Below are 15535 nucleotides of genomic sequence, written 5' to 3' on the forward strand. Positions count from 1 at the left end.
ATCCTTTTAAAGGTACTCAATAAAAATTCAAATCTCATTTTAAGATTACAAATTTAAAGTGTGCAGTAAAACAATGCCAGTATTCTTTTTTTTTTACGGTACGCCGACCTCTCACTGTTGTGGCCTCTCCCGTTGTGGAGCACAGGCTCCAGACGCACAGGCTCAGTGGCCATGGCTCACGGGCCTAGCCGCTCTGCGGCATGTGGGATCTTCCCGGACCGGGGCACAAACCCGTGTCCCCTGCATCAGCAGGTGGACTCTCAACCACTGCACCACCAGGGAAGCCCAACCCCAGTATTCTTTGATAGCTTCCTTGCTTCCTGGTCTGAATATGCCTTGTACATATTGTTTTTTCTTATTTTTGCCATTGTATCTTTGGAATATATTCCTAGAAGTAGAACTGTTAGGTTGAAGGGTAAAAAGATATGTAATTTTGCTAAATAGTGCAAAAGGAGTTGTGCTATTTTCTATTTCCACAAACAATATATGACAGGCTTTTTACCACAGTCTCTCCAACTTATTTGACAACTCAGTTTGTTGTCAAGCTTTTGGATTTTTGCCAGTCTGGTGGGTGAGAAATGGTATCTCCACGTAGTTTTAATTTTAACATATTTTTATGTTCAACAACACATTTCAATAAGTTAATGATAGTGAGTCCACATTAACATGTAAAGAAAGAAATTTGCCATTAGGCCTCTAAAATTTTATGAGTTGGCTCTGATTCTCAAGCTGAAGGTACTTAGATTTGCGGTAAGGAATAAGATGGATTTGTTTATACAACTATTATGTTAATAAAATATTCAATAAAAAAAGATGGATTTGTTATACTCAACATGGTATAGTAAATATCAACTGTGGTCTCACACTTGGAAAATGCTTTGTAATCAATAAAGTACTTTTACAGTCATTATCTAATTTGACTGTCATAATTATCCCTGAGAAATAGAACAGATACTATGCCCATTTTGTAGAAGGGGAAACTGATGTTTTAAAAGATTGAGATTTTCCAATTTAACACAGCAAATGATAGAGCTGGGTTTAAATTTCAAACTTCTGATCTACCTATACACAAATTCTGTGCTTTCTCTTCCTGGTATTTGCTAAAGGGTGCATGACCTATATTATCCAGGTGGTGGCAGTGTTCTCTTAATGTTCATTGAGATTCACTTTCCCATTGGAGATACTTAAAAGAAATTGGGGCTTCCCTGGTGGTGCAGTGGTTGAGAGTCCGCCTCCTGATTCAGGGGACACGGGTTCATGCCCCGGTCCGGGAAGATCACACATGCCGCGGAGCAGCTAGGCCCGTGATCCATGGCCGCTGAGCCTGCGCGTCCAGAGCCTGTGCTCCGCAACGGGAGAGGCCACAACAGTGAGAGGCCCGCGTACCGCAAAAAACAAAACAAAAAAAAAGAAATTGAAAAATGTATTCTTACAGCTAACATTCTTGAGCATAAATTATGTTTAGGTGTTAAAGATAAAAAGATGAATAAAGTTGGTGCCTGCTTCCTAGGAACTCACCATCTGGGTACAAGAGGGAGGGCAGTAAGTAGAGTTAAAAGCCTGCAAAAATTTTGTACAAGATGCTATGGGAATACAAATTTATAATGGGCCTTTTGAGGTGGTATCTTTTTATGTGATGATGGGGGTACAGTTTTATCTAGTACACAGATGAGAGACACAAGTAAATTCAAGCTTTCTGACTACCTAATGACAAAAAAATAAGCCATAGAAGGAAAATAGTATGTATTGTAAATATAAAGGAAAAAGCTCCTAGATGTCCTAATGTGCCATTCCATCACTGTCAACACTATTTTCAGTGTTTTTTTTTTTTAACATCTTTATTGGAGTATAATCGCTTTACAATGATGTGTTAGTTTCTGCTTTATATCAGTGTTTTTTAATGAGTAATATCTTTTCAGATGTAAATTTAGTGTTCAAGATTATTCCACTCATTCATTGACCAAATATTAAAAAAAAGATGTGTGTGTGTGTGTGTGTGTGTGTGTATCCAAAATGTGTTTGTTGGAATGGTTTCCCATTCATCCTGATTCAGGGTGCTTTTAGTGCTGCTTCTGTCTGAAGGAGCATCTTTCTGTAAGCTTTGCTTTTTCTCCTGTAGGCTGCCAGAGGACAGTAGAGCAGCCAACACATAAACCTAGTATTCGTGCATGACTAAAGAGAGTGATGATTTTATAGCATCCTGGGCATTTCACATCCATGAAGTAGGAATTGGGTCTCTGCACTAGGCAGTTTCCTCTCTCCTCTTCTCTTCTTCTAGATAGGGATGAAGGAGATCCTTTTCAAGAAGCAAGTTCTCATGGGAGGTTGTCACTGCTGACAAATATTTTTAAATTTTAAATTAGCCAGGTACTGTTAAATGCTAGGGATATAATGGGGTACACAAAATAGTCACAGCCCCCATCCTCATCAAGCTTATGCTTCTGGTAAACCCTGCCAGTGACTAGTGATCTTATAAATAATGTACATTGATGTTTTAGAAACCACTTCTTATATTCAAATCTTATGTTTCATCTGAGAGTTTCAGAGTATGGTACAAATTATCCCCGGAAGGAAAGCAGAATTCAAGCAAATTACCTTCTAAATACATAATGAATTAAACCTCAGGTAGAATCTTGAATACTTAATTAGCAGCACTTCCCAACAACTATAGGTTTCTACAAATCTTCTTGTTTGCATTATAAGTTTATCCCTAGAAATATCATCCATTGTGTAATTTAAGAATAGAATTTAAAGAATAGGCCAAAATATTAGGTATCACTGCTTTATCACTTGAGATAAAAAGCTGATTTGAGGAAAACAGTTGAACTTTCACCTCTGAAATCCTAGGATTATTCTTTATTATTTCTGACCCCAAAAGATATATATATCAGAATTCTAAATTTTACAGTCAAATCAGATTGGTATGGGAACAATGTTGAATTGAGACAAAGTCTGGATTCTGGTGTCAGATATTTGACCCCTATGACCTTATACAAGTGAGTTTACCTTCCTGGGGTTTTTGTTTTTTCAGTCTGAAAATGAGAGAGGACAAAGGAAAGGAACTATCCAATTGATCAGTATTCTGACTCATTATCATCTCCCCAGTCTCACCCTTCTTGCAGTGTTAGATTTAACCATATGAAATTACCAGTATTTGACTATTTGAAAAAATTTATATTTAACCTACATAAGCAGCCATTTCATTTGGTTCTAATTATTCAATTCAGTTGTGGACCCTTATGGGGATCATCTGAGCTACTTATTTTAGGGATAGCTGAAGCCAAACAAAATTAATGTCTCAAGTGTAAAGGAAACATATATTTGGAGACTATAATATTACCCATCAATGCAGTCCATTCTGGGTTTGCATAGAATCCAGTCTAGTCTTTTCTTTCTACATTATGCTAATTTTCTGGTCCAGTGATTCTAGAAGATTTGATTTCTGTATTTCTTTAGTGTCTGGCAAAGGAAAAGTCTACTTGAAAATTTTGTTAGGATATTCTCTGTAGTAAGTTTTGGCCAGAAATATCTGTTGTTATAGAAGAGGAGAATATACTATTAGCACTGATATCCAGGGTATGAGATAAATAATTCTTCAGAGTTGCCTGTCTTTTCCCCTGTTTTCCAATGAGTTAAGTCAAGGAGTTGAGAGGCCAAACTTTCCCAATATCTAGTTTTAGACCAATTTTGTCATTCCATCCTACATTCGAAGGGGACAGGGCTAAGCTTTTCTAGTTGTTTGATTCAGATCCTTAAATTTTCCTGCTTAAGGAATCTGATGTGTTAAACTTTTTTTTTTTTTCCACTTCTTCTTAAGGCATTACCTCATCTCTTTACCATTAAATAAATTGAACTTTTTGGTCTTTTTTCATGACCTAGACTTTTGGACACAAAAGTTAATCAGTGGGAGGAAAGATAATCCACAGAGAATACATACATATATATATATATATATAATACCATATATTTATATAAATATAAATTTATATTATATATTTATTTGAAATATATATATATATATATATATTTTTTTTTTTTTTTGGCTGCGATCTTAGTTCCCTGACCAGGGATCAAACCCGCACGCCCTGCAGTGGAAGCATGGAGTCTCAACCACTGGACTGCCAGGGAAGTCCCCACAGAGAATATGAATAGCTGGGGAAAAAAAAAACCTTGGCCCTAATATACTTATTCAGGCCTCTGAACCATATTCAGAGCTCCACTAACAAACTTGGCCCTGTCTCACTGCTGGCAGACACATGTGCTACATCAGCCTGGCTCTAGTCCTACAGCTAGGGTCTGGCATATCTGCAGGTAACACATTCCTTGAGTTCTCCATTCTGATGTGGAGGGCCCAATAGTTGCATGCAGTCATCTTTCAACATACAAGTCAGGGTTGATCTGACCCCAACTGCTCTCTACCTGAGACACATACTTAAAAGTGTTGTTTTGTTACCGAGTCCAAGCTTGTGCTGCTTGCCGAAGGACAGGCCAGTAAACTGAGAGACAAGTTGTTGGGGCAAGGAATAGTGACTTTATTCAGAAAGCCAGCAGACCGAGAAGTGGTGGACTAGTGTCCTAAAGATCCATCTTACCCAAGTTAGAATTTAGGCTTCTTTTTTACTAAAAGGGGAGGGGGTGTAGTTGGTTGCTGCAAACTTCTTCATGTCAGAATCCTTTGTTCTTGCATCTGTCCACGTAGGTCAGGTCATATTGTTCCTGTAAACCTCCAACATGACAAATGTTATTCTCTGTTCTGCAACTTTTTATCTCTGTAGGAATGGAAAAGTTTTATACCTTTAAATGTCAGAGCCTTGAGAATGGGCTATCCTGTATATTTCAGGCTATAGGCAACATTCTTGTAGCAAAAGCAATAGAATACAAAGGTTAAAGTAAAAGAAACAGGTCCAATATGGAGTCAGATTTGTTCTTCCCTGTTACAGTTTTTCTGGAGAAATCACAAACCAGTCTATATTGAATCTGAGGTATAAATGTCTCCATCCAAGAGATGTTCCAAATAACTTATTTTACTTTGTCCCCTCAAAACAACTTTTGGGTGCTGGGCTCAAGAGAACCAAGAATTTGAGAGGCATTGACTAAATCTGGAAAAATGTAAGCAATATAATGGGCAAAGCAGATGGGGGGTGGTGATCAAAGTAAACACACTGGAAGAAATAGGATTCTTCCTCTTCTCATATACTTCCTGAAATAACCACAGAACTCCATTACCTTCTCTGTCACTTCCACAAGATTCCATAGCCTCCTTTAAAAATATACTTACCAGAGTAAAGGATGTAGTTTCCAGTCCTGTTGGTGCTCTTTGACATAATTGACCTTTGGCATCAGTTCACCAATCTGGGTCATTTTACTTTTATGACCCTAAACTTATAATCAGAGTATAAACATACAGGTTTTTGTATTAGTAAATACATATGGAATTTATTTATGTAGAATTTATAAAATAGAATTTATTTAATTGGATCCTTCTTTATCTCCCTTCTGATACTTCCTACTTTTAGAATGGCAAAATGGTGTTAAATTTCAGGATACATGAAGATCCTCCTTTTTTCTAGATCTATTTCAGTTTCTTAGAGTAGTAGGACTCTAGAGAAATGGGAACTGGGATGTCTTGTCTAGTGTACTTTGATTCTGTACTATTTTGTTTCCTTTTATTCCTAGAGATAAGAGACGATCCACCAATTTCCAAGAGATTGGGAGTTATGAAAAGAATTTCCAAATAATCGGATTGTTTGCTTGTAGAAGGCAGAGAAGTGAAATTGGATTGGGTGATTCCTGAAATTTCTTATTCAGTATTTCCACTTACATAGTTTAGCCTGCCTAGTCCTAGTATGATCTTTTGAATGTAACTAAGATACTGGTTTTGGGAAATGTTCACTTCAGATCATAAAATCTGGGTTATACAATACCCAGAGGGATACACTGGGAGACAGTAGGGTAATTAATCAAAATGGAGCTAACATCTGTTGAGTGTGTACCAAGTGCCAGATACCTGCCTAAGGGCTTTATATATATTGCCTTATTTCAGTTCACTACAATTTAGGAAGCAGAGACTATTTATTTACTATATTTTACAGATGAGAGAAGTAAGGTTCAGACGTGAGGTAATTCTCCCAGTGTCACTCAGCTTGTGAGTGACAGGACTGAACCAGAACTTAGATTTGATTCCAAAGGCAAATGAAGTAGGTATTATCTCCATTTTGGAAATGAGTAAATTAGAGATGTTAAGTAACTTGGCCTAAAATTACATAAACAGTAACTAACAGTGGTGTCAGGATTTGAACTCATGTCTGCTTCTCTCTAAAACTTACAGTTTTAACTATCTTAAATTCTAAGATATCATTGAGCATTAAGGAATGCAGTAAGAGAACACAACACGTTGAGAATATTAGAAGTTTAAAAAAATTAAATTAGGTTGACTGCTATTATAAATCCCATTATAAATCAGGCCTTAAAAATGAAGGGTTTTTACCACATTGTTAGGCTAAGGGAGAAGACATCAACCAAGGACCTAAATGGCAATGATAACTTGGCATATCATGAATGAGCATCTCTGAGGGCAGAAAAGGGACTTTAAAAAATATGGTATCACTGAGAGATGCCTTTATTGATTTATTGACTGCATTTGGCTGCTGTGCTTCCAATCTCAGTTGCAGTTCCCACATTGAGGCTGTTCCCACCCTTCCTGTGTCCCTTGAGCTGAGCAGGAACTTCCTGTCCTATTGGAAATGAAAGTTAGAGATTGGGGGTATGGTATGTGTGTATTTACTTTGCAGACTGTTGGTACTGTCTGTCCCATTATTATAGCAAAAAGGTGACAGGAAAACTAGAATAGAGACTGGGACTTCATTTAAGGGATGGTTTGGGCTTAATGTTTTTTGTGGCAAAGCAGACAGGGTTAATTTATTACTTAGCATATCCACTATGGCTGTGAGGGGGCCTTAAGTGATTTGAAGGCTTTCATTCTATATCCCTGTTCTACTTGGACTAGATTGGTAAATTACTGGGTATCATTCTTAAATTTTTCAACAAGTTTCCAACTTGTTTCTTTTATTGTTAAGGTACCTTCTACAGGACATTCCGTTGAAAGTATTAGAGGTGAGTGTTGCAACTGTGTTCAATTCTTGACTCTAAATTAATGTTCTTCTTTCTTAAGAACTTTGTATTTTTCTTCTCTGTGAAGCATATGTTTTTAAAATAGTTATTTATTTATTTTTTTCTACAGTTCACAGACAGCTTGAAGCAGACATCCCAACTCTGTGAACTTCAGCTTGGGCATAAATTTCAGGTTGGGTGAGTAACTAATTGTTCAGCTTCATAGACCTTGAAGACTAGGAAATAGTGGGATAAAGATTCAAATAAGAGAGCTTACAATTGAAGAAATCACTAGGCAATTATATCTCAATAAAGCTGGGGGAAAGAAAAAAGAAAGCACTAGGCACCGAGTTTCATGACATAGTCCAGTTTGAAAATTCCTTCTCAAGTATTAAGTCATACCTGGGAGAATCTGAAAAGGATTAAGAGGCATTAGCCCATCAGCATAACCCAAGAGGAGTAAAACTATCCAAAGGTCTGAAACTAGTTATTTCCCATCCTCTGTTTTGCTTGTCTCTGCTCTTTGGTGAGCTCTTCTGTTTGTTCTTTCTTTGTGTGTTAAGGTCGCTATAAATATAAAGTGGGGGGTAAGTCCTGAGCTCACCTCACATATTCTTTTTCAGTACTGTGATTTTCTTCACATGTTCTCCAAAGCAGTGTCCCAGTGGCCCCTTTAAAATCAAGATTGGAATCTTCTTATACCTGAGATCTAAGGAGAAAATATCCTCATTTTTTCATGGGAATCTGAACTTGTTCATATAGGAAAGGTGATGGAGTTGAAAGGGGTAGACCTAAGAACTTTTCTTTTGCTTTAACTGCTAAGCCTGTGGGGGAAAACAAAAAAACAAAAAACCAAAAAAATATCTTGGGCATTAGGACCCAGTGGAAGAGCCTCACTCAGACTCGGGGTTAAGTTCTATCAGTGACGTAAACAAGCAGCCCTAGCTCATTCTTTACTCCCCCCCTCCTTCTCTCCCCCTTTCTCCTCCCCCTCCTTTCTCCCTCTCCCTTCTCTTCCTCCCTCCCTCCTTCCCTCCCTCACCCTCTCTCTCTTTCCTCTCCCTTTCCCTCTCCTTCTTCCCCTCTTCTGTCTCTTAGCTTCCTAACATTAAAGAGAAAATGCTGCTATCAGTGACTTCCAGGCCTGGGATTTCGACTTTTGGCTATAACAAGAACAACAAGAAGGTAGGGAAAAGTGCTTTTTTGGAATCCAGCTACTTCCTTTTCTGGGGATCGGGAGTGCCCTTGGCTTTAACATTCTCCTTAAGAGGGGAACGGTATTCCTCTCCTCTCAGCGCCTCTCTTTTTCCATCACTTTTTTTGGCATCTTTTCTCACCTGGTTCTGAAGTTTCAGGAATTTATAGTCCCTTATGTGAGGCCTGAAGGCAGTGGAATTAAAAACAAATTAAGCTTTGCAAGTTTGTATCTTTGTGAAAAGAAGTTAGTTTGACTTCCTGCTGATGTATCCAATTTTCACAGGGAAAATATGTCACCTCAAACCCTGGCCCCCAGCCTACCACCTCCAAGGTTATTTTGTCATTTTGATTAACTGTTTGCATTCTCCCCCCAGCCCACCTTCCTTCCTACCATTCCTCCAGCATTATCAGGTAGCTGAATACAGTCAGTGAAATCATAACAGCTTCATCTGAGGACTGAGTCTACTCTTCTAGCTTAGATAGAGACCCTACCCCACCCAGCCTGTAGGGAAGGAGTTTTAAGAGAAGACGTACCTTGGGAATTAAGGCAGAAAGTTCTGTGATTCTTTGGGGTCTGCTGCTGAGCTGGGCCTTCCTGCTCTGCAGATAGCCAGGCTCAGCAGAGATCTCTGGACTCTATGCTTGGGCACAGGGGCAGTCTGGGGAGAGGTGTACAGTCATCCCCACAATTGCCAGGGAATATCTTGGGCAGTTTCTTGGCATTTCAGTGCACACCGTGCTGATTAGGAGGAACTGTATGCTGTAGCAGAAAGACCATTTACCCCGTCTCTTGATTTTATAGCTGTTCTTTGAAGAAAAAAGGTGCCTTAGACATTTAAGGATCTTTTGCTCATTTGATGGATTGTTGGGCAGTGGGTAAGAATTCCTGATGCTTTCTTATACACCTAAGGAGACTGTTATAGGTGAACAAAGTATCTGATCAAGGCACTGGTAAATGTTTAGACCCCAAACACCTAGTGTTAGTTTATGGGTGTTAGTTTATGGGTGTTAGTTTATGTGGTATTCATTCTGTTACATCCTTAAGAAATATGGGTTCATATTTGTTATCAATTTTATATGTATATACACACACACACATAAATCAATATGATTTTGATATCTAATCTGCCTTTATTCTTTTCATATCTTGTATAGTACTGTGTGAAATCTCCTTCCTATTTTTTCCCTCCAAGTCTCTCAGGTTACCCATTAAAATACAGCAAAATGAATTCCAGAAATTGTTTTTTTCCCTATTAGCGGCTTCATGTATTTGATGCTATCTAAAATATTCTCTTTTCTTAGCTCTCCACTCCCTTTCCCGCTTGTTGTATAGGAAACATTTAACCAGCTTCTAAATCTAGGATAGTGTAGGGGACAAGAGGTATGATTGCGGACTGGGATTCAAATCTCATATCTCTTTCTGATAACTTGTAAGATTTGAGAAACACATTAGGAAACCTGGGGTAAGGGTAGATACATACTTACTAGTGTATTTGTCAAGTATTCTTTGGGTTCTTACAGGTCACTGTTATGATGACATCACTTTGTGACTATATCGATGACTCTTTGTGTGTATATATAGGTTTGTGGGTGTTGGGTATATTTAAACTAATTGATTACTACACTGCTCTTTGTCTTTTCGTTTATATGTATGGCCTAATGTGTTCATTTTTGGGGAAGAATGTTTTGAATGAATCTGCTCATGTAATTTGTCCATTTTTATACTGAAAGTTAAATTTTTAAAATAACTTATTAGTTTTTAGTAATAAATGTAAGACATGTCTATTTTTAAAATTTAAGCATAAAGAGGCATATAAAATAAAAAGTCAAGTCTTCCCTTCATGTCCTGAAGTTCCTTACCTAAATCCCACTCCTTAAAGGAAATAACTAGTAGCAGTTTGCTCTATCTATTCTACCAGACTTTTTTCTATGACAAAGTAAAGTTTTAATTTTGACATTGGCTTATTTGCTCAGTTTCTCAAGTAGGACAAGTCTATGTAAAAAAGTTCTTAGACCTGTCTGGAACATTTAAAAAACTGAAATAAAAAACAAAATTCTAAACTTCTGAAAAAGTACGCATAAATATGTGCTTTTATTGTCCATCATTTTGTTATACCAAAATCTGGAAATAATAGATTTGCAGAGATCTGCCTTCTTTAAGGAACATTTCTACATCATAATTTACTGTAGTCATCACTTCTGGTTGGTGGAATAAAAATAATTTCCAGTGAGCTCAGTTTGAAAAGACATTTGTACATTACTGTTGTGACTTCATTAGTTTTATTTACTTGTCTTTATTATTTATTTATTTGTTTATTTATTTATTTTTGTCTGCACTGGTTCTTCATTGCCCGTGGGCTTTCTCTAGTTGAGGCGAACGGGGGCTACTCTTCCTTGCAGTGCGTGGGCTTCTCATTGCGGTGGCTTCTCTTGTTGTGGAGCACGGGCTCTAGGCCCGCGGGCTTAAATAGTTGTGGCACGTGGGCTCAGTAGTTGTGGCACACGGGTTTAGTTGCTCCGCGGCATGTGGGATCTTCCAGGACCAAGGCTTGAACCCGTGTCCCCTGCATTGACAGGCAGATTCTTAACCATTGCGCCACCAGAGAAGTCCTACTTGTCTTTAAAAAGTAGGATTGTCTGGGGACTTCCCTGGCAGTCCAGTGGTTAGGACTTGGCGCTTTCACTGCCATGGCCAGGGATTCAATTCCTGGTCAGGGAACTAAGATCCTGCAGACCCTGCGATGTGGCAAGAAAGAAAAGTAGGATTGTTTTATTTTGAAACATATTTGTATACTTTATCAGGAAAGTTGTTAACTGAAGAGCCCAGGACAATTATAGTTTTCTTATTCTTTTTTGGCTGTTGTAAATATAGGCATACAATCAGCAAATATATAATGCCTGATAAAGGCACATTCTTTCTCAGGATGTAGTGTTGAATATCCTTTCCTTTCTTTGGAATTAAAATAGTCACAGAAGGGGGAAAATGTGGATTTCAAAGAGAGATTCTGCAAAATTATGGTACATGAAAAAAAACATCTATTTTAATGGCCTTCGATTATTCTTTGTTCTTAAAAAAAAACAGGATCAGAGTTCTAGGGTCTCAACACTTCCTTCAACTTTTGAAAGAGTTGCCTCAGTAGAGAGATTTGAGTATAGGTGAGATTGAAAGAGGAAGTGTTTGGGACTAAAGGAATTTCAGACTTGTAAAGAACCTAACCACGCCTTCCCTGACATCATCTTCCTGGCATGTGTTATTATAAGTTAACTCCTCAGAGCATCAGCAACCATTCCCTTTGGAAAAAAAGAAAAGGGACTATGTTTAACTTGGGATAATTTGCCTTCCCCAACTTATTTTGCATAAATTTCTATTTCTTCTTGATTTTAACATATTGAAGACCATATTGGGGCTGGGAGTTGTGGGGAGTGGAGGCAATGATGAGAGTAGAACTGACTGGTAGGCACTGCCAGACTTGGACTCTTTAAGAAGTTTGAGTTACCTGAAATTTTTGGAAGAGTTTACTCAGGAGAGAAGAAAGTAGGAAGCAATAGTAGAATTGTTTATACTTCTAACAGGGAGAGAATTTTTTGTGTTTACTACATTTTCATCTCGTTTCCATTAAATCAAATTTAGTAGAACTTTTAAAGTCTAACATCTCTTGACTGGGGGCAGCTAATAGTTCTGTTATCAGTAATAAAGTTAACTTAGTTGGTTAAAGTTTAGTAGTAATGTCTTTCCATTGATTCCTCCTTTTTTTTTTTTAGCTCTACTACACTAATTTATGCCCTCATTACCACAGCAATAAACATTCCGCATGATCTCCTTGTCTCCTATTTCTCCACTCCCTACCCCTTGACCCCAAGTAATTTTATACCTGCTACCAGAATAATCTTCCAACATTCCAGCAGTTTAGTGCTGAGCATTTCTTATATACAAACCTTTAATGGCTATGTATTACCTGCTAAACAAAGTCCAAATCCTTAGCCCAATACCCACTGTTTATCCAGCCTTTCCTTATCTTCCCCACCTCCCCTGCATGATTTCATCACATTGACTCTGCTGTAGCCAGTTGTGTTACCTGCAGTTCTCTGGACATAACCTTTGGTTGTTGGTTTACATTTCTCATCCCATAAGAAAACATGCTGTATAATAAAACAGAAAAATATAGAAAAGAACAGGAGAAAATAAAATATAGATTAGAATAGGAAGTCAGGGACTTCCCTGGTGGTCCAGCAGTTAAGACTCTGTGCTTCCAATGCAGGGGACGTGGGTTCTATCCCTGATCGGGGAACTAAGATCCCACGTTCCACGCGGTGCGGCCAAAAAGAAAAAAAAAGTCAGCTGGAATTAAAATGCAGATGTGCAAACCATAGAGTTAATCCTGGAAGATGAAGGCTGATGAATAGTCATTGATTTTGTCAGTGTAGAGGTGGTTGGTGACTTTGACATGCAATTTCAGAGCGGGGGAGCAAAAGCAGTGTTGGAGTGGGTTGTTGAGTGAAAGAAGGTAAGGAAGTATAGATGGTATATATAGACTAATCTTTTAAGAACTTTGATTAAGATGAAGAGCAGAACCCAATTTAAAAAATGGTCAAAAAGTCTGAATAGATATTTCTCCAGAGAAGATCTACAAATAGCCATGAAAAGATGTTCAGCATCATTAGCCATCAAGGAATCAAAACCACAGTGAGATACCACTTCACACCCACAAGGATGGCTGTAATCAAAAACACAGATAATAATGTGTGGTGTAATTGGACCCTTATACACTGCTGATGGGAATATAAAACGGTGCAGCTGCTTTGAAAAACAGTTTGACAGTTCCTTAAAAGGTTAAACACACCCCTAGGTATATACCCAAGAGAAATTAAAACACATCCACAGAAAAACCTGTACATCATTGTTCATAGCAGCATTATTCATAATAACCCAAAGGTGGAAACAACCCAAATATCCATCAACTGATGAAAGGATAAATAAAATATTATATATACCCATACAATGGAATTTTGGAATTTTATTCAGTGATAAAAAGTAATAGAGGGACTTCCCTGGTGGCACAGTGGCTAAGAATCCACCTGCCAATGCAGGGGACACGGGTTCGAGAAGATCCCACATGCTGCGGAGCAACTAAGCCTGTGCACTACAACTACTGAGCCTGCGCTCTAGAGCCCGCGAGCCACAACTACTGAGCCCGCGTGCCACAACTACTGAAGCCTGTGTGCCTAGAGCCTGTGCTCTGCAACAGGAGAAGCCACTGCAATGAGAAGCCTGTGCACAGCAACGAAGAGTAGCCCTTGCTTGCCGCAACTAGAGAAAGCTCGCTCAGCAACAAAGACACAACACAGCCAAAAAAAAAATAATAATAATAGAGTACTGATACATGCTACAAAATGGATGAACCTTGAAAACATTATGTTAGTGAAAGAAACCACTCACAAAAGAACACATACATTTGACCCTTGAACAGTGCAGGGCTTGGGAAAATCTATGTGTAAGCTATAGTCGATCATCCATATATACGTGACTCCTCTATATCCATGGTTCTGCATCCTAGGATTCAACCAACAGCAGGTCGTGCTGTACTGTAGTATTTACTATTGAAGAAAGTGCACATATAAGTGGACCTGTGCAGTTCAAACCTGTGTTGGTCAAGGGTCAACTGTATTTGATGCTTCCATTTATATGAAATATCCAGAATAGGCAAATCCAGAGAGACAGAAAGCAGATTAGTAGTTGCCTAGGGATGGAGTAGGAGATGGTTAGGGGGGAAAAGAGGAGTGACTGGTAATGGGTATTGGGTTTCTTTCTGGGGTCATGAAAATGTTCTAAAATTGACTATGGTGATAGTTGCACAACTTTGTGATCCAAATACCATTGAAATTATACTTTAAATGGGTTAATTACATGGTATATAAATTATATCTCATAAAGTTGTTATTTTAAAAAGATGGGGAGCAGAGAAATGAGATAAAGCCTGGAAGAGGATGGTGGTAGTGTTGAGAGAATTTTCTTAAAGATGGGAGATATGGGGACCAAAATGTAAAAAGAATCATGATGAGTAACTTGATACTTACTTTCCAAATATATATGTTCATATTCATATCCCTCCTACTCTCTGATTCTTTTGTCATTGTGCCTCATGTAGTATTCAGCCTCTGATCCTTTTGTTGTTGTTGTTGCTTCCATTTGGAATGGCCTTTCTGTTCATTTGTTCACTCTACCCACATTCGTTAAATAGCTCCAGAATGCTAGGACCTGGGACTAAGGCATGATGGTGGCCATTCAAGAGCTCACAGTCAAAACTGTCTTTCAAAACCCTAACTACGTTTTAGAAGTTCAGCTGAAATGTTACCTCTTCTATAAAGCTTCTCCTAATCCCTCTACCTCCTAACCCCAAAGGGGACTTTTTTTCTTAGCCTCCATAATATTTTGTACTTCATATGTGGTATTTATATAATTTTGCATTGTATTGGAATCATTTAGGTGATTGTCTTATCTTCATTGCTGTAGTGTAAACTCTGTAAAGGTAAAGACAGTGTTGTTCAGTTTATTATCCTCTGAAACACCTGATACAGCATCTTAAGCCTATCTAGTAGATACTTAAAATATATATCCTAATAAATGTAATTAAACTAATGTTAGGCATTAAATTAAGATTAAGAAAAGGAAAGCAGCATTTTGTTCTATACAAATTGTGAAATTTCGAAGGGGGTGGGAGGGAGGGATAAACTGGAAGATTGGGATTGACATATACACACCACTGTATCTAAAATAGATTACTAATAAGGACCTACTGAATAGCACAGGGAACTCTACTCGATGCTGTGTAATGACCTGTATGGGAAAACAATCTAAAAAAGAGTGGATATATGTATATGTATAACTGATTCACTTTGCTGTACACCTGAAACTAACACAACATTGTAAATCAACTAGACTCTAATAAAAATTTTAAAATAAAATAAAGTTGTGAAATTTGGAGTTAGATCTGAATTTAAATATGGCTTTTGTCACTTATTAGATGTGTGACCTAGTTCCAAGTTTCTTAGGCTCTCTGACCTTGAGTTCTTCATCTTAAAGTACTGATATAATTTATTGGGTTATTTTTGAGGATTGGTAATATTTGTTAATATTTATAATCATATATCAGTATGTAAATAGACTGTTATTTCTTTTATCAAAAAAACCCCTTTTTCTTGATGCCATTTCTTCCTCCACCTGCTGCCC

At 37.9% G+C, this 15535-nt stretch overlaps 2 protein-coding genes across 3 annotated transcripts in view; one reads left to right on the forward strand and one right to left on the reverse strand.

Moving 5' to 3' along the window:
- Positions 1 to 2060: 2060 nt before the first annotated feature.
- On the reverse strand, positions 2061 to 2219 carry LOC307060223 (small ribosomal subunit protein eS27-like; the record flags this gene model as incomplete). The annotated part of the gene is made up of 1 exon (XM_079714658.1): positions 2061 to 2219. The coding sequence occupies one exon, from the start codon at positions 2217 to 2219 to the stop codon at positions 2061 to 2063; it is 159 nt and encodes a 52-aa protein (XP_079570784.1).
- Positions 2220 to 8176: 5957 nt separating this feature from the next.
- RBMS2 (RNA binding motif single stranded interacting protein 2) overlaps positions 8177 to 15535 on the forward strand; it is a 59348-nt gene continuing 51989 nt past the window's right edge. For both annotated transcript variants that reach the window (XM_079714722.1, XM_079714723.1), the window contains exon 1: positions 8177 to 8295. In XM_079714722.1, coding sequence (XP_079570848.1) covers positions 8230 to 8295 — 66 coding nt within the window. In that variant the 5' untranslated portion in view covers positions 8177 to 8229. The remainder of the gene's footprint in view (positions 8296 to 15535) is intronic.

This window comes from Hyperoodon ampullatus (genome assembly GCF_949752795.1).
Source record: "Hyperoodon ampullatus genome assembly, chromosome: 11".
NCBI lineage: Eukaryota > Metazoa > Chordata > Mammalia > Artiodactyla > Ziphiidae > Hyperoodon > Hyperoodon ampullatus.